The sequence below is a fragment of the Battus philenor genome, unplaced genomic scaffold (genome assembly GCF_028537555.1).
Source record: "Battus philenor isolate CCGP_79_NKW_IND1 unplaced genomic scaffold, ilBatPhil1.0.hap1 SCAF_2, whole genome shotgun sequence".
NCBI lineage: Eukaryota > Metazoa > Arthropoda > Insecta > Lepidoptera > Papilionidae > Battus > Battus philenor.
In genome coordinates, this window is record NW_027181682.1 from 16,293,139 (window position 1) to 16,318,080 (window position 24,942).

Sequence of the window (24,942 nt, forward strand, 5' to 3'; positions counted from 1 at the left end):
GGGAGGGGGGTAAAATATCTGTTTTTATAGGCTTGCGTCTGGTTACTAACTTCTGGAAGTACAAAGTCTGCCAGAACAGATTTTATTAAATTATAAAGTAATACCTTATTCACTTAGAGTGTTATTTTTTCATTCTTATCAAAGAGAATTCCCCGTAATCTCTATTTTCAAATTAAGTGTACTAGTATTTAATATTCTTACGTGTAGTTTTATAATTATGGTGTTTTTTAATGCCCCCCCTTATTGGGGATGTGTCGTCCCCCCCCCCCCCCTTCTTCCTTCAAAGTATCTTTCGTTCTTCTTCTTTTCTTTCATCCGTCATAAATACTTCCAATTCTTCTCCTTTTTTCCCATCATTGCGCTCATATTTGACTAGTTTATGGTTTACATTTAAATTTAGTTCTATTACTACAATAGAGTTGTGGTGTTAGGTGACGGAGGCTAACATCCCAGCTGCGGCGTCTGTAGCTCTTCCGGCGGTGTCGTGCATAGCGCGAGTACTAGAGCGCGGCGCAGAGGGAGGGGCTGATGGGGGAGTTCCTGAGGGAGCAGAAGGCGGAGCGGGATCACGAGGGGACGGCGACGCGGAGGGCGTAGTACTCCGTGCTGGTCGCTACCTGGCCGCAACTGCAGATATCGGGCTGTTCGAGCACACGCTGTCCACAGACCTGCTCAACCATCTCGTCTTCGTCCAGAAAGTCTTTATGAAGGTTAGTCCACAATCGTATAAAGAATAAGGAGATAGGTACTAACCAAGATAGCTCAGCTGATTGACAATTGGAAGTGGGAAAAGGACCAATATTTAGCTACTTCTGCACATGCAGTGGTTGCCGTGCATCAAAGTGCACCGCCCGCCAGCCCGTTAATTCAATTAACACGAGTTTTACCCCTCCACGAGGCATCTTCAGGAGTTATGTTACACCGATTAGTGCCAAACACTGAGCCTGATTCCATTAGATAATTGGAAGTGGCATTGTGCAAGCCGTTAGAGTCTTGAGGGTCTGAACTGGAGGATCTTGAACCTGGCAAGCCTAATATGTCCACCTATAATATGGATAGACGACCTGTTAAGGTTGTTGGTATACTCTAAACGCAGGATACTTCCTACTGGTCTTATTGGAATTCTTTGGGAAGGTATACGTCCAGCGGTAGACTTCTTTTGGCTGAAACGATGACAATGAAATAAGCTGTACTATTAAGAGGATTATAATATTTTGATATATCGAAACTTAAAATACGTTGTACTTACTGCTATATTCGAAGATATTTCAAACTATGTAATGAAAGTTTGTTATTTCTTATTCAGGAAGTAAATGAAGTGGTGCAAAAGGTGTACGGCGGCGAGAAACCTGTGCCTCTATGGAACGAGGAAGAGGCTTCGACATCCGCCCTTAGCCGAATACTGTTCACTCTCATCATACGGATCAAGGTACCTATATTTTTTACTCCATATATACATATATAAATATGCCGATGTGGACTATACTGACACTATGCTGATGTGGACTATACTGACACTATGCTGATGTGGACTATACTGACACTATGCTGATGTGGACTATACTGACACTATGCTGATGTGGACTATACTGACACTATGCTGATGTGGACTATACTGACACTATGCTGATGTGGACTATACTGACACTATGCTGATGTGGACTATACTGACACTATGCCGCTGTGGACTATACTGACACTATGCTGCTGTGGACTATACTGACACTATGCTGCTGTGGACTATACTGACACTATGCTGATGTGGACTATACTGACACTATGCCGCTGTGGACTATACTGACACTATGCTGATGTGGACTATACTGACACTATGCTGCTGTGGACTATACTGACACTATGCTGCTGTGGACTATACGGACACTATACTGACGTGGACTATACTAACACTATGCTGATGTGGACTATACTGACACTATGCTGATGTGGACTATACTGACACTATGCCGCTGTGGACTATACTGACACTATGCTGATGTGGACTATACTGACACTATGCTGCTGTGGACTATACTGACACTATGCTGCTGTGGACTATACGGACACTATACTGACGTGGACTATACTGACACTATGCTGATGTGGACTATACTGACACTATGCTGATGTGGACTATACTGACACTATGCCGCTGTGGACTATACTGACACTATGCTGATGTGGACTATACTGACACTATGCTGCTGTGGACTATACTGACACTATGCTGCTGTGGACTATACGGACACTATACTGACGTGGACTATACTAACACTATGCCGATGTGGACTATATTGACACTATACTGACGTGGACTATACTAACACTGTGCCGATGTAGACTATACTGACACTATGCCGATGTGGACTATACTGACACTATGCCGATGTGGACTATACTGACACTATGCTGATGTGGACTATACTGACACTATGCTGACGTGGACTATGCTGACACTATGTTGATGTGGACTATACTGACACTATGCTGGCGTGGACTATGCTGACACTATGTTGATGTCGACTATACTGACACTATGCTGACGTGAATTATGCTGACACTATGTTGATGTGGATTGTACTATATATTGTTGTGGATTGAAATTGGAAACTGATGTGACGTGGAATGAAATGTTGTTGATGTCACTCGGGTAGCTAATTAATTATTTTCGCGCACCCTTTATAAAACTATATTTGTAAGCTGTTGAGTTTTTCGCTGGCTCTTCTCAGCAGAACTGCCTTCCGAGCCTGTGGTAGCTTCCAGTAGGATCAACAATGCCGATATTGTATGTTGATTGATGTTTCGAAAGTACTTGTAATAGCCTATTCGAATAAAAAAATATTTTAATCTTTACCTAGAAATTTCGAACAACTTTTACTATTTTTAATACATTTTTATTATGTTAGGTCCTATCACCCATTATTAAGTGTTCTTAATGTATGTGTATGCGTTGACACTTGCTAAGCTGTGTATCTGTACGGCAGCGTATCCAGCTGACGGCGACAACACCTAGCAGCTCGGCCGTGCGCCTGGAGACGGGCGCCGTGGAGTTTGAACTGTCCAACCGCGTTCAGAACGTGCCGCCTCCCGCCACGCCCCATGACCTGCGCCTCTTCGCTCGCGCCCAGGTACCTACACATCCCCACCACTATCATACATTCATTCATTCGTTCTTTCTACGATTACATTTATTCTTCAATATATGTCGCTGTCTCTAGGGGCGTTAAAGTCCTCGTACTTGGCTGCACTCAATTGCCAACCTGACTTGACCCCATGTACCGAACAATATCACATTTTAACATCTTTTAAGTAATTTGTAAAATAATTTTATAAGTATATACTCTCCGCCTAGGTTATATTAAAAGTCGATCAAGGGAGCTTACAATATCTATCATACTATTGTGAGTTGACCAGACCGTAGTGCACATTATAAGCAGTCCTGAGTTTGGAAGACTTCGCCATGATATCGAGGTCGAGGTGGGCAAGAGAGTAGAAGAGGGAAAAGTCGCTTTTCTCATGGGTGGAAGAGGAGACAGTCTCCTTCCTCATGGTGATAAAACAATATTTAAAAAAATATGTTCAAATGTCTGTGTTATTGAATAAATAAATAAAAAGTAAATGTAAAAATTGTAAATAAAGAAATCATAAACATGAGAGATAAGAATCTAGATTAGGAATGTAGATGAGGAAAGAAAGGAGACTTATGAAAGAGGACTAAAACTTAAAGATTTTGAGGAAAAAAGAGAAAGAATCTTTGAGGAAAGAAAAGAGAAGTAGCAATAAAAATAAAAAAAGATATTTACACCCGCATTGTTATGTCCCTGTCGCAAAACAAAGCAGTGGAACGAGTATTAAAAATATACTATACATTAGTATTAAAAAGTAAAGTGAAAATGTCAATTGAAACCGATGACGGCCACGTCCAAAAAATCTGAAATTTAGTTCTTGAATCTCATCAATTGACTATTTGAGGCCTCGCTGATAGTGTTGGAATATCATTTGGCTCAGACAAAACCATTCTAAAGTATGTTTTGTGTCTTAAAAGCTCGTCAAAGTCAAAATCTCGGTTGGTGTTATGCATTTAGTCTAATCCTAGGTTTTTCTATAAAGGTATATTATTTTTTTATATCTTAGGCACCGCATTTGTGCAGTTTTATTTTTATTTATATTACATTTGAAAGGTTTTTTTTTAAATTTATCTTTTTGTTTTTGTAATCCAGTTTATATATTCTTCACCAGGTGGACGTGAACCTGAGCTTGGGCCAGTTGATCCGCAACGCCATGTTCGAGGAAGCGGAGCCCGAGTTTCAGCAGTACGCGTTCTTCAACACCAGAATATGTAATTTCTATCTTCGTTAATATATATAGATGTTTTTTTTCCACCGCTGGACATATCGTTCTTAAAGAGCGTATGGGTAATACTAGGTAACTCTTGAGTTACAATTGCTTGTGTGTTTTAAAATTTCTCGTTACTCAAAAAATGGCCACTCACTTTGTGGGTTATCTTACATGTTTATGAAATTAAAAAAATCAAATTCTTAATTCAAATATAAACATACTTTTAATGTCAGATGATAAACAGACATGAGAATCTATATATTTGAAAATAATATAAAATAAAATATTTTCGTAACATCGAACTGCACATGGATGTGAACACATCTTTACCAAGTTGTGGTATCTTTATTAATGACATTATTTTTAGATGTATAAGAGGTTTCTGAACTGTTATCCGGGATTCTATTGTTAAAGTTCAAGCTCCGCACCGTTCTGAAACCGGGACACGTGCTTTAGTTTCCGAACGACGCAATGACAGTAACACGAGGCAACCGATCTCGTCGAAAACGAAGCCGGATCTTATATCATAGGGAAAGCTAATGCCAGATCATACTAGATAGAAGCGTTGCAGGAGTTTCTTCTGCCACTATTTCTTCCAGTGTTAACCCTCCGAAGGTACCAGTTAGAAGGTTAGCCAGGCAATAGCAACCGACCACGACCAAGCCAAGGTTCGACCCTCATGGGTATCCCTGTGCCGGAATGCTGATCAAGTGATACCGATGTGTGGCAACCCAAGCCAAGGTTCCAAGGTTACCTTTATTCTTCAGTCTTATTTCTCTTCAGTGTTACTGAAGGTTAATTTAGATCAGCTTGGTCAGACTACAATTACCCCGAGATACCCCTGCTTTCCTAATGTAGCAGCCTGAGCTGAAGCTCCTTCGAGACCTTCATTATCTTAAAATATATCTTAAAAATGGATCAAGTCGAATCTTATAGATACAAAAGTAGTTAGACTATGCAATCAAGTTTTTATTTAAGTGCACAGTAGAGGCTGTAATAGAAATATTTCTCCATCAGCTATGCGCAATGCATTCCAAGAAGAGCTGTCGGGAGGGGAGGAGAGCGGAGGTAGTGAAGAAGGTGAACGCGGGGAGCCGGAGGAGAAGGAAGTTGTGCTGATCACACTGAAGCGACCGCTAGTGTACGTGCAGCCTGTGGCCGTAGATAAGGCAATCCTGGTGTGGCTTAACTATAAAAACGCCTACGAATACTGGAACGAGAAACGGCTGAACCTCAACAAGGAGGTGCTCACGGCCACGCAGCAGCTCTTCGAGAAGGTATCGCTTCTCATTTTTTAATATTCAATGTTTTTTTTCTCTTTGTATGTTTTTATCATCATCATCTCAGCTACAAGATATCATCTGACTGCGGTCTCTACTCTGGAGTCTTATATCCTCAGGGCCTAGGCCTAGGTTTCGTTCACTGACTATGATATACTAATGAGGCTTTAGCGTGAGAGACCATGTTTCTGTGAGTAATAAATGATTTATTATAATAATTATTATTAACACTTTCAGGTCCAACTGTCGTCGCAAATAACAACTCCGCACCTCAGCACGCTGTTCCTTCAGCTGAACGTGGACGACATCGGAATCTGTCTACCTCTCAATCAACCGCCCGTCGTGAGTGTTTCTTTATTACCAGTCGGTTTATTTCCATCAGTCCCCCCCCCCCCTCGAGGGTCCTTGAGCTTAGTCATTTCACGGAGTGACAGCCTGGGGACATTCATTCCCGTAATATTGCATATGAAAAAAAAATCATTCTGTGATAAAATTTAAAAAGACGATGAATGTATGAAAAAGAATGGGAACAAATGAAAGATAATGTGAAGTGGAGAAAGTAGAACGAATGACATAAGAAGGATGTGAGATGAGAATGTAAATAAAAAGTTACGTATCAAAAAAATTATTGTGATTAAAATTTGGGTTTATATACGGTAGGACAGCACGGACGAAAAAAAAGAGTTGCATGTTGCCCGAGTACAAGAGAGTTACGTAATTGAGCTTTGCGACTTAGAAATTTAAAAATACACTATTTGCATATTGGGGAAAGGCTAGAACACACCAAGTTCCATTAGTATCCATATGTTGGTTCTATGAGCAGACCTTCGTATTTAGAGCATTCGCTTCGGGTAAATCAAAGGCCGAGATAAATGGTAAAACCATATCATTGAACGCGTACAGCTGGAGCTGGTGAACTACCAGCCGTGTATTCGTTGCTTCTTCATCAGGTGTGATCGAAGTGGTGTGGTGGTTGCTTGATTTGATTTCAGTTGAAGTTATGCTGTTGACCTGGAGGCTTTTACAGTTTCATCAGAACTGAGAACTGAGTGTCTCTCCTCGTTGTTCATAAGTGATGTGAACCGCAAGGCTTTGACCCTACAACTGGTGAATTCACGTGACCTTAAATATTTAGCCGTTTATCGGCTAGTGGTCGTCACTCTAAAACTCTGCGGCCTCAACGGCCATCAGTTGCACAAGGCGATCTGGCAATTTCGTATTCCAAATTTAAATTGACGTTATAATTTAAAGAATTACTTAAGTTTAAAAGTAAAAAAAGTATTTAAAAAGCATAATATAGTTCAAAAGAGTTTTTGATACGATGGTTATAATTGTGAATTAATTTATTGTAAGAATAATTTTTTGACTTCATTTGAAATCATGTCAAGTTTTTTTAATAGCGGCAGTTTAACTTTAAATATATTACATACTACTGCATTCGACAGTTTTCAAATCGCCGCTGACGACGATAATACCTCCTATAACTGTATTGTATTATTGGGGATACTATTTCTATATATCAGTCATAGAGTCTATAAATACGGAGTGTCATGTGTTCGCAGGCGACGTGGGGACGTAGCGTATATGAGGCAGACAGCCGCGGCGCCGTGGTGGTGACCCTGGAGAGCACCAGCATCTCCGCATGCAGTTCCGGTTCTCTCGTCAGCAAGGTATACTATTTACCCACTTCACCCCCCTCCTTTAAGCTTAATACTACTACTACTCCGCTGGCTCAGTAACCCAAAGTGGGTCTTGGCCTCCGAAGCGAGAGACTTCCACTTTCCTCTATCTTGCGCCATCGTCTGCCATTGTTTGACATTCAATTCGCGCAAGTCTGCCTCAACGCGATCGATCCAGCGATACCTGAGTCTACCCACTGGTCTTCGACTCCTCGGTTTTTCCAGGTACGCTACCTTCACGCTCCGATCCGACCCCATTCGCTCCAAGTGACGAAGCCAGCGGATTCGTTGAGCTTTATATACAAAATATATCTCATTTATAATTATATCATATTACATAACACGTCCACTGCTCGATATAGCCCCTTTAAGATTTCAAATAGGACCAGTTAAAATCAGAACTTAATCATGTCATATGCCCTTCTTATATATGAATGTCATGCGAGACAATACCCATAGACGTTGGCGTTAACAACCCTGGCTATTATTAAAATTAAAAAAAATGTAAAAAAAAAGAAAAAAATAATCGATTTAAGAATAAAAAAATCGATTAAATTAACTAGTAATTCTGATTTTTTTTGTGCTTAATTATTGATGTCGCGTTCTTCTCATTCATTCTTTCATTCATTCATCTTTTATTCTTCACAAATTATTTTATTTCATTCATCACCTCATTTTCATCGCCTTTCCATCAGGATACTACAGTTTTGAGGCTATCACAAGTCAGTAGACATGACGTACGTAGCCCCCCACTAGGTAGACCAACGACATAGGTCTTAGAGCGTGGACGAGGTTATGCCGATGATAAGGCACCTGAGCCATTAATAAATAATCTTACTTTTTATAACCGTGGAGTATAACTCTTTGTAAGTTAAATCGGATTCTGTGTGGTGCAAACAGGGTCGGTTCGTGGGACTCTGTCTGCGGTTCGCCGAGGACTTCGAGGCCTCGCTGGACGACTGGAAACCAGAAGCGGCCGAAGCCACCACCAATGTGTGCTGCGTGTCCGAGGGCACGTATGAGGTCTGCAGCCGAACGACTGCTGCCAAGCATAACGGTATACCATGCATTCTTTATATAAGAACCTGCTGTTTTCCACTTCCTTCGCGTGGCCAAGACATTGCTTGTGATAAAATTACAAATTCATAATTTTTTACTAATTTTAAGTGCCTTTAAGAGCTATCATCATTATAGCCTGTAGATGCCCACTGCAGGGTAGAGTTGTGGGAAATTAGGTAGTTTTGTAGCTTCTTGTTAATGTTGACCACACCTCCGCTCGCAGTTATAATGAGCGCAGAGACTCAACAGCGCGATCCAAACTTTTGTTGCGTCTACTGTGGCGCCATCTATCATTTATCCGTTTCATTACCGACGCTGCCGCGATGCGATCGGCTGCGCGGACACGTGGGTAAGAGCTCGTTGCTAGGCAACGCGTTTTTCGAGGCGCGGTCCAAAGGCGGAGCGTTTAGCGAGTGGCGCGCGATATGCACGCCACAGAGTAATTTATCAAAGATCGCCAAGTTGACCAGTCTCGCGCTGCCCGCATCTAGCGACTTCCTGATCTTGACTATTTCGTCAGTTCATCCAGTGGAGGGTCTGCCCATGCCGCGTCTGCCGGCACGTGGTCGCCACTCGAGAACCTTTCCGCCCTGCGCCATAGCCACTTCATACGTACAATTCTATGAGCTATATCAGTGACCTTGGTAAATAATAGCTAAGTTTAAGAACATCTCAACGCTCTTAAATTTGTTTTAACCCTCATATGACTGTTATTTCAACTTACCCGCAGAGAACGCCAAATGGTTCCTGAACGTGTCGTGGCAGATGGAGGGTGTTGATATACACCTGGACGTGAACGTGGGCAAGCAGCTGTCAGCGCTGGGACACACGCTCACAATGCTCACCGGTACCACACTCTCTATCTCTTGTTTCTATTAAGTTATTCTTAACCTAAATAAAATATTTAAACAAATCAACAGAACAGGTCAACTTACCGGTAATATATTGTTTTTCAAATACAGTATGTTTGTAAATAGGACTATTACAATTGTATCTAATAGATTCAAGCGTTACTTTGCGGAAGTCCATCCTAAGTAAGAAAAAGTCTAATATATAGCTACTTCCGCTGATAAATGCGCGTGCGGCAAAAAATGCGAATAACACAACTACCACCGTTAAATCACTCAATACGTGTTTCACCCCTCCACGGATCCTGACGATGCCCCAAAAACTTAGGCTTATTAGAGATAAAAAATAACAAATAAATATTAAATTATTGATAATAATAGATTCTAGAAGATTTTTAGATAAGAATATGTACTTTCAAACGTATACCAGTAATAAATATTGACTTTATTATCTTATTTAAAAATCAAAGATAAGCCATGGGGGCGTGAATTCACGCCCGCGGGTTGCAACGACTCTTGTTCTCAAGCGTGAATTAAAGCCCGTGGACATAGGAAAGTCCATATATCCATATATAACAAAGAAATCCATATATGCAACTATTTTATTGTACATACTATTTTTCTATGATTTCCTATAAAGGCGACATATTTAATTAATATTTATTTAGATAATGCATACGCTAAATATCCTTCTTTAACAAATATATGTTAGTAATAACTATGTATGTGCGTAACAATGGCGCGATTTACAAGACGCACACGTGAATTTGTGAACAGATGGTCTCAAGTTCTTCAGGTAGTCTGCCAAATTTCCAGTAAACGTTATCGAGTGTATATATTGCCTTGTATAAAATAATGATTCTTCATGTACATAACCAGGTTTTGAGGAGGAGGATCCGTTTCCGAAGATGGACCCTTACGAAAGTGATTTGGACGACGAGGCGGATAACAGCAAGGGATCTCAAGTACGATTTAATTTTTACATACATTTATTACATCACCCCCTTCCACTTCCCCTACAAATTCGATCAATTAGAAGTAGTCTACATGTGTCATCTTGCTTACATCTACGAGGTCGTCTGACCACTCACCAATCGGTCTCTGTTCTAGAACTTAAAAGCCTGGCATATTGGATTTCGCTTCTCCAATTCCAGAAGCACCGAACGCACCGGCAGTTTTGTAATAAATTCTTAGACATTTATTTTTCTCTAACGGTTTTATTCGGATAAACACATTATGAAGAAATTAATTATCAAAAGCTAATCTCCCTCCTTTCCCCACTATTATCACAAGACACGCCTTAAATACTATACAAATATATATTTGCAGATATAAAAACCAAAGGAGTGAATGTATGTGATACTTTGTCAGCAAAAAAAACTTTTACACCTATATCTAATCAACCTGTATAAAGTCATCACTGAAAAAAAATTATATATTAATGTTTTTTTTTATAGCAATGGAACTGGCCAATTACATCTGGCAATTTTTTTACGTATTACATAATTTTTTTTTCAGAAATCGTTTATACTTTATAAGGTATATTCACCCCATCTGTAAAGAAACTAGTTTCTTTAATCATTCTATTTTGTATTGTGCCGCGCTTGTTTTATGTCGGTAAAGCAGTGGATGTTTAATCTACACACCTTATAGATGGCGCTGTTAACAATTGTGTTAATACGCGTCCATTGCAGTCGCCTGTCGGTAAAGCAGTTGGTATTGGTGCAATATAAACTTAAAAAGAATCGATAATTTAAATAATAACCTTAAAGGTCGTTAAAAGCATTATTGTTTATTTGAAGAATATACATACATAGTCGAGAGAAATTGTCTTATATATCTATAAACAATCATCCTGTATAATATAATTTCTTTATGTTAAGGAGAGCATCGTGTTCCGTCGCAAGTACACGGAGCACCTGCCCGCGTTTGTGTTCGACGCAACGCTGGACGCCAAGAAGCGGTCGAAGCTGATCGAGCAGGAGATGACGGAGCAGGCGCGAATTATCAACGACCTGCGAGCGCTGGGCGCATCGCACGCCACCGTCGAGCACGAGCTGCGACGCCTGCACGACCTGGAGGCGCTCGTGTTCAAGGACTTCAGGAGGTACGCCCTTCGAGTTCATTCTGAACATAGATAGTTCCTCCATACATTTTCAATGAAACCAGTTCAAATTGCCAACATCCAGGTCTTTCGAAGACAGAGTAGTCCTTCCGGTAAGCTCGACGAAAGACACCCACCCACAAGGTATACAGACTACCTGGTTGAGGTCCTGGGAAGAGGCTGGATGCGAACTTGCTTTCGACCGGTTTTACTGTATTATATTATATAGGTACACTTTATCACTTGCTTTACCGTATTTGCAAGAGTAGACTGTTAGTTAGAGTTAGGAAGAAAATGAGTGTCGCCATATCTTTTTGATGTATTGCCTAAACGCTATAAAAGAACAATGACAAGATAACAAATTGATAATAAAAATAGAAAAATATAGAAATAATATGGCGAAAGTATTAGAGCCCTAAAAATAATCAAAATTGTAAAAACTCAACTATGAATGAAATAAATTCAAATCAAAATTAATCTCTACTATGATATACCAAAAAGGTGTGGCGATGGAAGATAGGCGAGAAATAAATGGAATGTAAATCAATCGTGAGTGAATGAAGGAATTTGTGAAGAATGGAAAAAGAGTAATAGAGATTGCATAGAACGGAAGAGGAGACCGGTAAGAAAAAATATTTAGAATGAAGAAGTCCATTTTCTCAATATTAGTAAGGAGTACGATAGGCTCTAAAAACGGGGCCAAAAAACGAGAGGCGCCAGTTGGAAGTCATGAAATGTAATTATGATTGATCGTTACTGTTCGGGAAACGAAATACAAAGTGGGTTGAGAGGAGAAAGAGTTGAGAGTAGAAGTGGCTTAAATAAATAAAAATGGCAGACCGCGAACTTCTCTTTACACTGGCTTTGCATTGCACAGGGATATGATCCAGAAGCTCCGGCGACAGAGTGTCCGCGCGAGCTCCATCACGAAGGGCAAGCTGGGACTGGGCTCCAACCGCAGCCAATCCTTCGTGGCGCCCGCGCCACCGCCCGACCGGCGGGACCTGGAAGGGTAAGTCTTATTTCTTTAACACTCACTAGATGTCACTAAAATCAATAATTAACGTCTCAACGAATTAAACGTTTGATTTATTTTAAACATACAAATGCATAACAAGATCAGCTAAAAAGAAAAGGAACATAACATTTACACAACTAGCAGATTATTCACTGAGTAATATTTGAAGGAGCGGTACATAGTAAAAGCGTTTATAAATTTATACAAGGAAAAATATACTATGCCATAATACATTAAATCTTTTTTTTCGATAAATATTTCTTTAGATTAATACTTCTTTAGACGAATTATTTTTCGATCAATTCGTTTTTCTGATAATTAATCATTCGATAAATATTCCTCCCGATAAATATTTTTTTCAATAAATACTTCTTTCGACAAACACTGTTTCTCATAAATACTTCTTCCGATAAATATCTATTTTGATAAATATTTTTTCCGCTAAATCTTTTTCGATAAATATATCATCTAATAAATCTTCTTTCGATAAATTTTTTTTTCCGATAAATCGATTAATTTCCTCTCAATAATTACTTCGTTTTGAGGAAGTTAAAATATTTGCCGTATCATCACTCATTATACACGGATGTAGTGTGTCAATAGTGCTGAAGCTTGCTTACAACAAATTAATTGACCTCTAAATTGTTATCTATGCAGAGTGATAGAAGCGAACCTCGGGTCGTCGAGCACGGCGGGAGACTCAGGCGAGACCCTGCTTCTGGCCGACGAGGACACGCGCCTGGCGGACATCATCGAAGGCGGCAGCTGGAGCTCCGTGGAAAGCGAGACTCTTACCGGTAACACCTCACGCTTATCTCTTGCACCTGGACCAAATCTCTCACTCGCTATGTTTGAAGCACTCAATATTTTCGGATTAAATAAATTTCTCACTATTTTGATATCACATCAGCAATACATATATATATATTTTTATATGGGACATGAAATTTGTAATGTAATATATGCAATGTTATAAAGAGAAGAAAAAAAAACATCTATTACTGAGAGGAAAGTCGTTGCGCATAAAAGGTCTTGTCATATTTTGTATTGTCTTTGAATTATAATGTGATATATTAAAAATATATATATTAAACAAGAATTGGAATAACGTTAGTCAACGGATTTCGTGCATAATTTGATGTTGTAGAGAAATTCCGGGTATGAATTTTTGGGTTGAAAATGCGGCTCGTTGAGCAACTATGACTTTGCTAATGCGGCTTGTTGAGCGGTTATGAGATTGCCAATGCGGCTTGTTGAGCGGTTATGAGCTTGCCAATGCGGCTCGTTGAGCGACTTAAGTTTGCAAATGCAGCTCGTTGGCAAGTTATGAGCTTGCCAAAGTGGCTCGTTGAGCCGCTATAAGCTTGCCAATACGGCTTGTTGAGCGGCTATAAGCTTGCCAATGAGGCTCATAGTGAGAGACGAGTCAATAAGGATTCGAGATGTAATCGCTTAACATGAGCCATTGGGTTTCCATTGAGTCTTCTTACAAGACTCAATGGAAACCCACAGAATATCAATGGTCAACGACTCAGTTCGAAAAAATGTAAAGTAGCAGTTAAGTCGATGCCCCATACTAGGTGGACGAACGATATCGTTAAGATCGTATCAGATATATGTATACAAGATCGTTATGGTGGCGATCTTTGGGAAACGCCAATATCTTGCAATTGATATCTATCAGTTGATATGACAATGATATGTGTATTCCAGGCGCTGGTCCGTCGCGCACTTCGTCGCTACGGGCGCGAGGATCTGGAGGTGGAAACGGTCCGGGGGGTGTGGGAGTACAGCGGCAAAGTTCCCTGCCCGCGCCCTGGCCAGAGCGCCGTGACACACAGACACGCCGCCGTCATGACGGGTAATAAACCTTTTTTTTGTCATATTTATTTGTATAATTTTCTAGTTTTATATATATTAATTTTCTAGTTTTGTTCTATTTCTATTTATAAATAATAATAGCTGTCAATCACTTTGCATATGCCGGCGCACTGCCTTTTGTGGAGATAAATTCATAAATATAATTATTAGTAATTTTAAACATGTCAAAGCATCTGACCAAGTTATATAGCTTATAGTTTAAAATTATGTTTTAAATTCCGTAAAATCCATTCATAACTGACCTCAATTCCACGAAAGAAATATTCCAAATGAATTTCGAGTCTCTCAATGTTATGGTTCTAGAAATATCGTGATGAATAATTTTAAAATTACATAGGTGGAACCTCATGTACTACTGTGATCAAAACGTAAGGTGAATTTGTCATTTAAAACCTCCAAGCGTTAGGAAGGTAAATTTTATTTCCTATGTTGGTAGGACTGTCTGTAATATTTGCCAAGTACCTGTTCGTCAAAAGTTTCAATTAATTATCTCCGAGTTACAAGTGTTTCAATATCGTCAAACACGTCGTATCTATTGGTGCCAAAAGCGTCAAAAACTCGACTGATATCGTTCCGCAACTACCGTATTTGCTAGTTTCGGCTCTGTGCGACTTCTGGCTTCAGCAAACTTCAAAATGTCAATGCATTCTCGATGTTTTGACACGATTGAGGTAATAAAAACTGAAGTAAGAAAAGGACTAATATGTAGCCAATTCTGCACATAAATATTGTTCTTTTTTTTACTAAGGATGGATTTTCGCAAGGTAACGCTTGATTCCATTGAGTAATAAAAACCGAATCGAAGTTCTTGAAGGCTGTACCGGAAAAAGATTTTTCCGACTTGTTCGAGGACAGAAAAAAGGCGTTTAGAAAATAGCGTTTTATTAGACGGAGCTTCCTTTGAAGTAGACGGAATTGATTTGTAAGAATAAATAAGTAATTTAAAATTAACATTACTTTTGATCGCGGTATTATATTTGTAAATAATTCAATTAGTTTTTATTGTTTTTAGAATAATTATAATAAAATTTTTAGTATTATTCATTATTAATTATTAAATAAACCGATAATTCGCTGCAACGGAAGTCAATTGAATATCTACGCTAGCAGCCGTAAGTCAATTGAGTGTCTGTAGGAGTCGTTGTAACGATACATAATAGTATTGTAATTACTGTCATATTTTAGGACATCGGAGACTCAGACGGAGACCAAGGAAGCCAAGGACAGCAAGGCAAGTAAAGCCAAGACAGCGGAGCCGAACATTGACTTCGAACTGGACGTGAAGGTTCACATCAACAGTGGCAAATGCGTACTGCACACCAAGGAGCCGGCGCGTGATGACGACATCAAAATGTAAGACACCTTATTCGTCGGCCATTAACAAAAATTAAAACGAATATTAAAATTAAAATGACGGAAAAGGCTTATTATTCAATAAACGAATATTTAAATGATGAGAATCTTTGGCAATGATGTTGTCTGATTATTTTTATTTAATCTAGGCTATACCTGATAGAGTGTATATGTATAAATCTGTATTAAACTTTCATGAAAGATGTGTTACAATAAAAATTCGTAGCCGTTATAATAAGGCATTTGTGATACGCGGAGTCAAGTCTGACTGATCGTTTCTGGTTAAGCCTGATACATGGTTGCCTTCCTAACGCCCAATGCGACGCCAACGTTCATTCTTCAAAGAATTTATCACAGCTGTTTTAATTTAAAATATCAAAAGACATACAATAAAATAACATAATGTTGTATTATAATGTATTCAATAGCAGTGGATCAAGAGGTCGTGTGGGTCGATCCGCGTCGGGAGGGCTAGCCGGGGCCGGTGCGGGGAGCGCCGGCACCGCGGGGGGAGCAGCTGGGGGCTGCGGAAGCGAAGCCAGCTCGCCAGGCACGCGTCGCAAGCCACGCCTTCCACCAGCTCCAGACCTCACCGTCTTCCGTGTACCCGGTCTGCAGCTCAAGGTATTCAAAGCACTTTGAAACTCGTGCACCAAACGAGTTGACAGTTCGCTGTGAACTTCGCACGTTTGACAGTTCACTCGTTACAACTTCACATTGTACATAACCATATCAGACAGTATTTATTTATATATTTATTCACCCTTTTCACAATCTTTGATATGGCGGACTTAATGCCTTTAGTTGTTATTTATTTATTTAATTCTTTATACTTTCTTGTATACTATAGACAATTACTAAAAAAATAGAAACAATTTATATATAGGTACAGGAGGCGGTCTTATCGTCTCTTGTTCCGTATGGATTGTTTCTTTTTTTGTTTTCAATTATTTATTATCAATGTTGTACCAAAAGTGTTAATAAATAAATGAATGAAATAGTTTTGAATTACAAAGCTAGTTATTTCACATTTAATCAAATAATTTGAAAGATTGTCTCAAAAAAAGTTAAAATTTATTGTTTGTTTGAAGTATGGTGGAGGCTTTTGTCAAACAGTGGGCGTCTTACCACTGAAATATTGATGATAGGATCTTAATGGCTTAATGTATTGATATTAACGACATTAGAAAGAATTAAAGATGGTCCAGCTATTTAGCGTTAGCTGTATGATAATTGAGGGACCTGAAAGAGGAAAAATCTGGCTCGTAGTGGACATATTAAAGTGTATTAACAACAACTAATGATATTTCTTAATTGTCTTCTTAAATGCTGCATGTCGTGCTTGTTAAAGAATCTTGTAAACTTATCAAAGATTATTAAAATATGCCTGAAGAATCATAGAATTTGCGACATCGAAACGAGGCAGACTCCTCCCTTGCGTTTTTGTGTTAGTGACAGCCATGCCTAGGTCCCCTGGGGGGGGGGGGCTTGAACTTAGTCACTCCATGGAAGGTACAACGAACCGATCTACCAAGCTCGGCCTCACAATCTGGTAAAATAGTAATATATGAGTGATTTAACCGTGGTAGTTGTGTAATTCGCATTGTTTGCCGCACGCGCATTTATCAGCTAGCTGGCGGGCGGTGTACTTTATTGCACGACTACCACTGCATGTGCGGGAGTAGCTATATATTGGTCCTTTTCTTACTTAGGATGGACTTACGCAAAATAACGCCTGAATCCATTAGATAATAATATGTAGAGGCCCAAGTTGAAGCTGCCCTGCAAGCTTTCGAGCTTTGCCACTTTAAAAGAGTTATTAGACTAGGCGCACTCTGCGCCATGCCACTTCATACCTGCGGAATATGGAAATGCCATTTGGGTAGCAGTGATAGTCCTAAATAAAACGACGAAGGAGAATGCGATCAACACGACGCACATGAGATATTCCAGATCAGATGGATGTTATTAAATATAGATAGTTTCGCTTTAATAATTTTATTTGATTAATTTAAGACAATTGTGCTTGGTTTTAATTTTGTATACCATTGTTGTTTTGTCTTATTACAGCAAATAAACTCTATTTGATCCTATCAGATGGCTTGACGTTTTTCTATGTCTCCACTTATAGGCTCATATACTTAAAGAGGGGACTACCGCTTGTCGGTATATTTCAATAATAAATGATGATATGATAAAAAAAGAATATTTACAAAAATATTGTTATTCACTAAAAATATGTAGCTGCCACTTGAACCTTCATATTTTATTGACGCAATAATAGACCCGCAATTCTCGACCGACGACAAAATAGTCGTTATATTCATATACTACAGACTTTAAGCAGATGTATAAATAACCATGAAATTCATAATTGCATTTTACTTCATATCAGTATTTAATTTGAATTTAGAACAGAGAACATGTCTCTCTAATTTGATTTAATTCAGGTTCATTACGAGTCCAAAACGCTTCCGGATGAAGTGGCGACACCGCCACTGTCACTTCCAATGTGCGCGGGCGCCCGCAAAGTGGGCACGAAGAAGGCGGCACTCTTCGCTTGGATCACTCTGCAGAGCATTCCAGAGGAAACCATCATTAGCCCTCACATACTTGAGTTCCTCGAACAGACCCTGGAACCAATACCCACCAAGGCATCATTCTCCACACCAACGCCAGGTTGACAATAATTATTTATTTATTTAGTATCGCATGCTCTCTCTCTCTCTCTCTGTCTCTGTCTCTCCCTTTCGGAGGCACGATCCGTGAGGGACCCCATTTAATACTTTAATCTCAAAAGGTAGGCGATCGACCTCTGAATATTGGGCCGAATCTACCCTGAACAATAAAATGATATTGTTTGCATTGTAGTACAGTACCTGGTGATAAATATTGCACATCGATCTTTGGAAAGAGACAATCGTCTAATTTAGGCTCCGTAGAGCATTATCTCGGTCTCACACTACCTATGTGACGTTTTGTCAGTCGTGCGACAGAGATAACGCTCTACGAAGCCGAATTTAGCCTATTGTCTCTGTCTAAAGGTCGATGTGCAATATTTATCGCCGGGTACTGTAATAAGGTTGGGTCAGGTGACACGATGCACCAGTAACAGATAATAAATAAGTTTTAAATATGACAGTATGCCATCGGTACAAGCCACCACTGAAGCAATTTGGAATATTTAGAATGTAGATGTTTCTGTTCTATCTCAGACATTTTTTCTGGTCATTACTAAAATAACTAATCTCTTCAACTAGTAAATTCAATAGCTAATAATTTAAACCGGTGTGCTGCACAAGCCATGTAAAAAATAAAACACCACATATATACCGTTCTTTATTTCATGTTATATGGAACTTTGTTACATGTTTTTGTGTTATTGCCTACGTTTTACATTTTTTACCTATAACCAATCACCTTGTATAAAATTCAGAAATACTATATCCTGTCAAGATCTATACATACATGATGAACACGTAACTTTTGTTGTGTGATGAAAATCATGTGACCACGTGTGTTGCAGAGGCGGAGAGCGCACCTCGGTCCCGTTCGAGCGAGTACGCGTCGTACGGGCAGTATGTGTACGCGTCTTTCCCGGTGGATGTGATCGTACACTTCCACACGCGGCCTTCCGCGTTCCGGTTCAGCTGCCTGCCCGCGTCGCGCGTCGAGTGCCTGCTGCAGCTGCCCAGCCTGCGCATCGTCTTCAGCTCCAAGCGCGCCGGCGACGAGTGAGTTGACACGAAGACACCTCACTCTACAACTTACACGAACGCATGTCACTCCGCAACGCACATGAACGCACATTACTCTACAACGTACATAAACGCCCGTCAATCTATATTAGACATGAACGCACGTCAATCTACAATGCACACCAACGCACGTCAATCTACAACGCACATCAATGCACGTCAATCTACAACATACATCAACGCACGTCAATCTACAACGCACACCAACGCACTTCAATCTACAACGTACACCAACGCACATAAACGCACGTCAATCTACAACGCACACCAACGCACGTTATTCTACAACGTACATAAACGCACGTCAATCTACAAAGCACATCAACGCATGTTACTCTACAACGTACATAATCGCACGTCCATCTACAACATACACCAACGCACGTCAATCTACAACGTACATAAACGCCCGTCAATCTATATTAGACATGAACGCACGTCAATCTACAATGCACACCAACGCACGTCAATCTACAACGCACATCAATGCACGTCAATCTACAACATACATCAACGCACGTCAATCTACAACGCACACCAACGCACTTCAATCTACAACGTACACCAACGCACATAAACGCACGTCAATCTACAACGTACATAAACGCCCGTCAATCTATATTAGACATGAACGCACGTCAATCTACAATGCACACCAACGCACGTCAATCTACAACGCACATCAATGCACGTCAATCTACAACATACATCAACGCACGTCAATCTACAACGCACACCAACGCACTTCAATCTACAACGTACACCAACGCACATAAAGGCACGTCAATCTACAACGCACACCAACGCACGTTATTCTACAACGTACATAAACGCCCGTCAATCTATATTAGACATGAACGCACGTCAATCTACAATGCACACCAACGCACGTCAATCTACAACGCACATCAATGCACGTCAATCTACAACATACATCAACGCACGTCAATCTACAACGCACACCAACGCACTTCAATCTACAACGTACACCAACGCACATAAAGGCACGTCAATCTACAACGCACACCAACGCACGTTATTCTACAACGTACATAAACGCCCGTCAATCTATATTAGACATGAACGCACGTCAATCTACAATGCACACCAACGCACGTCAATCTACAACGCACATCAATGCACGTCAATCTACAACATACATCAACGCACGTCAATCTACAACGCACACCAACGCACTTCAATCTACAACGTACACCAACGCACATAAACGCACGTCAATCTACAACGCACACCAACGCACGTTATTCTACAACGTACATAAACGCACGTCAATCTACAAAGCACATCAACGCATGTTACTCTACAACGTACATAATCGCACGTCCATCTACAACATACACCAACGCACGTCAATCTACAACGTACATAAACGCCCGTCAATCTATATTAGACATGAACGCACGTCAATCTACAATGCACACCAACGCACGTCAATCTACAACGCACATCAATGCACGTCAATCTACAACATACATCAACGCACGTCAATCTACAACGCACACCAACGCACTTCAATCTACAACGTACACCAACGCACATAAACGCACGTCAATCTACAACGTACATAAACGCCCGTCAATCTATATTAGACATGAACGCACGTCAATCTACAATGCACACCAACGCACGTCAATCTACAACGCACATCAATGCACGTCAATCTACAACATACATCAACGCACGTCAATCTACAACGCACACCAACGCACTTCAATCTACAACGTACACCAACGCACATAAAGGCACGTCAATCTACAACGCACACCAACGCACGTTATTCTACAACGTACATAAACGCCCGTCAATCTATATTAGACATGAACGCACGTCAATCTACAATGCACACCAACGCACGTCAATCTACAACGCACATCAATGCACGTCAATCTACAACATACATCAACGCACGTCAATCTACAACGCACACCAACGCACTTCAATCTACAACGTACACCAACGCACATAAACGCACGTCAATCTACAACGCACACCAACGCACGTTATTCTACAACGTACATAAACGCACGTCAATCTACAACGCACACCAACGCACGTTATTCTACAACGTACATAAACGCACGTCAATCTACAAAGCACATCAACGCATGTTACTCTACAACGTACATAATCGCACGTCCATCTACAACATACACCAACGCACGTCAATCTACAACGCACACCAACGCACGTTATTCTACAACGTACATAAACGCACGTCAATCTACAACGCACACCAACGCACGTTATTCTACAACGTACATAAACGCACGTCAATCTACAAAGCACATCAACGCATGTTACTCTACAACGTACATAATCGCACGTCCATCTACAACATACACCAACGCACGTCAATCTACAACGCACACCAACGCACGTCAATCTACAACGCACACCAATGCACGTCAATCTACAATGCACACCAAAGCACGTCAATCTACAATGCACACAAATGCCCGTCAATCTACAACGTACACCAACGCACGTCACTCTATTTTAGACATGAACGCACGAGTACGTACACTCGTGTGCGTAGTAACGTACCGTTATGTGTATGTTGAGAATCCTTTTTAGAAAAGTATTTAATAAATAAACAAATAATAAGCTATGTGTTTTAGGAAAAGTCTATCAATGAAAAAGAAATAGAAAATGGGTAAGCAACAGTTTGGTGCAAAATTTTATTTAAATTATCTCTGGTTCTCTATCTTTTGCCAGTACTAATATTTTTCAAATTCATAACAGACTTTTCAACATTTTTTAAGAATTGTGAATATTTTTTGCTCTCTTTTCGTTTAATCGATTTGAGAATCATATAAATATTGAGTTTAAATTCAAAATTAATACGCATTTGACTTACATATTATTATATATGATATATCAATAATATTTTAATTAATTTACACTTAACTTCATTTTTTCCTTTATATATTTATATATATATAAAGGAAATCAATATCAAATATTTCACATATCATATATTTCACATTTCATTGACTGTTATAGAACTGATACCTAGAAATTTATAAGTATCTTGTTACCAGGGAAATGGCTGAACCAGCCGTGGCGATGGGCGGGCTAAGCGTGACGGGCTGCCTAGCCGACTTTTCGGTGTACATTTTCCATCCTTACGGAGGCAAGAAGTCCAGCCTCAAGGAGGCGCAGTGGTCGCCGCTGTCCGACACGGAGCGCAAAGACTCGCTGAGCGTGAACGTGGAGTTCGTCAAGTTCCACCTGTCCAGGTCACGAAAGCTCGACTTCCAGACCGACCAGGATCAGTCCAAGGCGACCGTTAGGTTCTCCAGTGAGTTTGTTCAAATTTAAAATAACTTATTATTTATTAAAAATACGCACACAGAGAGACACACAAATATATATATATATATATATATATATATATAGTTAAATATACATACATATATATATATATATATATATATATATATATATATATATATATATATTCTATAACAAATATAGGGTGTGCTCAATCTGTACCCTCGCACTGGTTCCATGTGGATTTAGAGATGTCACGAAGACTTGATCTGAAAAATATATTATTCTATCCAAGAATACTATACAGATGTTAATGCGTGAAATTAAATGTCGATGCTCACTCAGGAAGCTAATTATCACCGCGCACTCTTTATAAAAATAAATTTGTAAAGAGCAACTGTTGAGTATCTCATCGGCTGTCAGCAGAACCGCCTTCCGAGCCGGTGGTAGCTTCCTGTAGGTACAATGTTGATATTTCTTGTTTATTGACGATTCGAAAGTGCTTGCAATAGCTTATTCGGATGCTAGTGTGTATATATTTATATATATATTCTACCGCAGTGGTGACCCAGCGGTAGAGAACTAAGCCTTGCGATTGTAGATTGCGTGTTCGATTCCCTATAAAATCTTATATAATTCACACTTTGTGCATTAATTATATAGGATTTCTACAGCTCACAAACAAATTTCTAGAGGATGGGCAGCAGTGTTCTCTGTGTGCTATGCTATCACAATACGATCACCAAACCGCCTACCAAAAGTGGCGATGGTATATCCGCTCATACATAACTTTAAGGCAGTCCTAGGTCTTGCAGTGGTCGTCTATGGGCATGGGCTGAAACTACTAATATATGTATATATATATATATATACAGGATGTATGAGTGGCATTTCTATCGCAGCGATCGTGGACGTGGGGTCTGCATCGTTCAAGTACGACATGCGGCGACTGAGCGAGATCCTTGCGTTCCCGAAGGCGTGGTACCGTCGCAGCATAGTCCGTCGCATGTTCCTCGGCGACGTCAGCGTGCACCACGATCGACACGACCGACACGACCGCCACGCGCATCCGGGGTACGAACACTTTTTTTGTTTTGGATCTAAATATTTTACGAGCTCCGACATCCACGAAGCTCTGGAGATCAAAACAGTAAAGAAGGAGATCCAGCAGTCATCGACGAATTATAAAAATCGGTTGGCTTCCGAATTGACTTGCATTCAGTACAGGAAACGTCTTAAACGCCATGACATCCAGAGACTAGACGCTCGATGGTGAACTAGGAGTGTCTCCCGCCGGGGAGACCAACTTCCAAAGCTATAACCTCTCAACAAATCCGCTCATAGTCCTGGGACTGATCGCAGATAAAATAGGAACACGAAAAAAAAAGATCTAAATATTCTGGATTCAATTGTTCACTGAACAGTCGAATGAATTATGTATTGAACCAATCGGTCATGGGCACGTAAACAAAATTAGTCTGTGGAAGCTGAAAGTTCCTCGAATGGAGACCATGACCCAGTAGACGTAGTGTGGGTAGATCGCCACTAAGTGGACCCACATAGTCAAGGTTCAGCGTAGAATCGGTCATCGTATCGATCCATGGAGGGGGGAGGGGGGGGCTATGTGTTGACTGAACCAAAAGTCAATTGAGTATCCATACTACATTGTTGTGCACTCAGGAAAATTATCTGCTGTTGTAGTTATATTTTCTACTCTCTCTTTCTATTTATATGTACACGCACAAAGGAGCAACAAATCCCAGTCAGCCAAGAAGTGCGAAAGAGAGATCCGACTTTGTATATATATCAAACCTACACAGTATATAGCAAAATACATCTAAAGGTGAACAAGTTAGAGTCGAATTTTGATTGTTCTTGTTTTAGGTCCGGTAACAACGCTCCCGTATCGCCAGTATTGCCGCAGAGAGAGAAGACAAAGACTGTAGAAACACCTAAAATAAAAGGTAAACTAGTATTAATATTCAGGCACGAATTTTTTATAAATAAAATATATATTGCGTAGTTAAGAATCATGTTCTAGAATCATTGGTCGCGATTTACGTTACTGATACACCTATCCCCCGATTTACACGGTAGATACGTTCCTGTGAAAAACGTGTAAATCGAAAATTAAAAATTTTCAAGTCAAAACCGTGTAAATGGAAAAGCTTGCAGAAAACGCACCATTTTGCTATTTAACAGTTGTGATTTTTTTCAATAATTTTAGGTGTACACAGAAATAAAAATAAAAAGCATTGATAAGTTAAAATATTTAATGTATTACGAAAAACTGTTTTTTTTTTATTTAATTACAATATACATTAAACACAAGA

The 24,942-nt window shown here is 39.9% G+C and overlaps 1 protein-coding gene across 1 annotated transcript in view; it reads left to right on the forward strand.

Moving 5' to 3' along the window:
- The window catches only part of tweek (transmembrane protein KIAA1109 homolog tweek), a 68,732-nt gene that overhangs the window by 33,402 nt on the left and 10,388 nt on the right, over nt 1–24,942 (forward strand). Inside the window, exons 25-45 of the mRNA XM_068765465.1 lie at nt 432–710; nt 1,307–1,429; nt 2,982–3,125; nt 4,237–4,336; nt 5,353–5,612; nt 5,853–5,957; nt 7,178–7,285; nt 8,195–8,351; nt 9,084–9,200; nt 10,081–10,166; nt 11,085–11,308; nt 12,183–12,317; nt 12,981–13,120; nt 14,037–14,184; nt 15,390–15,557; nt 15,989–16,181; nt 18,008–18,236; nt 19,084–19,291; nt 22,378–22,637; nt 23,512–23,683; nt 24,494–24,573. Of these exons, the coding sequence (XP_068621566.1) occupies nt 432–710; nt 1,307–1,429; nt 2,982–3,125; nt 4,237–4,336; nt 5,353–5,612; nt 5,853–5,957; nt 7,178–7,285; nt 8,195–8,351; nt 9,084–9,200; nt 10,081–10,166; nt 11,085–11,308; nt 12,183–12,317; nt 12,981–13,120; nt 14,037–14,184; nt 15,390–15,557; nt 15,989–16,181; nt 18,008–18,236; nt 19,084–19,291; nt 22,378–22,637; nt 23,512–23,683; nt 24,494–24,573 (3,436 nt within the window). The remainder of the gene's footprint in view (nt 1–431; nt 711–1,306; nt 1,430–2,981; nt 3,126–4,236; nt 4,337–5,352; nt 5,613–5,852; nt 5,958–7,177; nt 7,286–8,194; nt 8,352–9,083; nt 9,201–10,080; nt 10,167–11,084; nt 11,309–12,182; nt 12,318–12,980; nt 13,121–14,036; nt 14,185–15,389; nt 15,558–15,988; nt 16,182–18,007; nt 18,237–19,083; nt 19,292–22,377; nt 22,638–23,511; nt 23,684–24,493; nt 24,574–24,942) is intronic.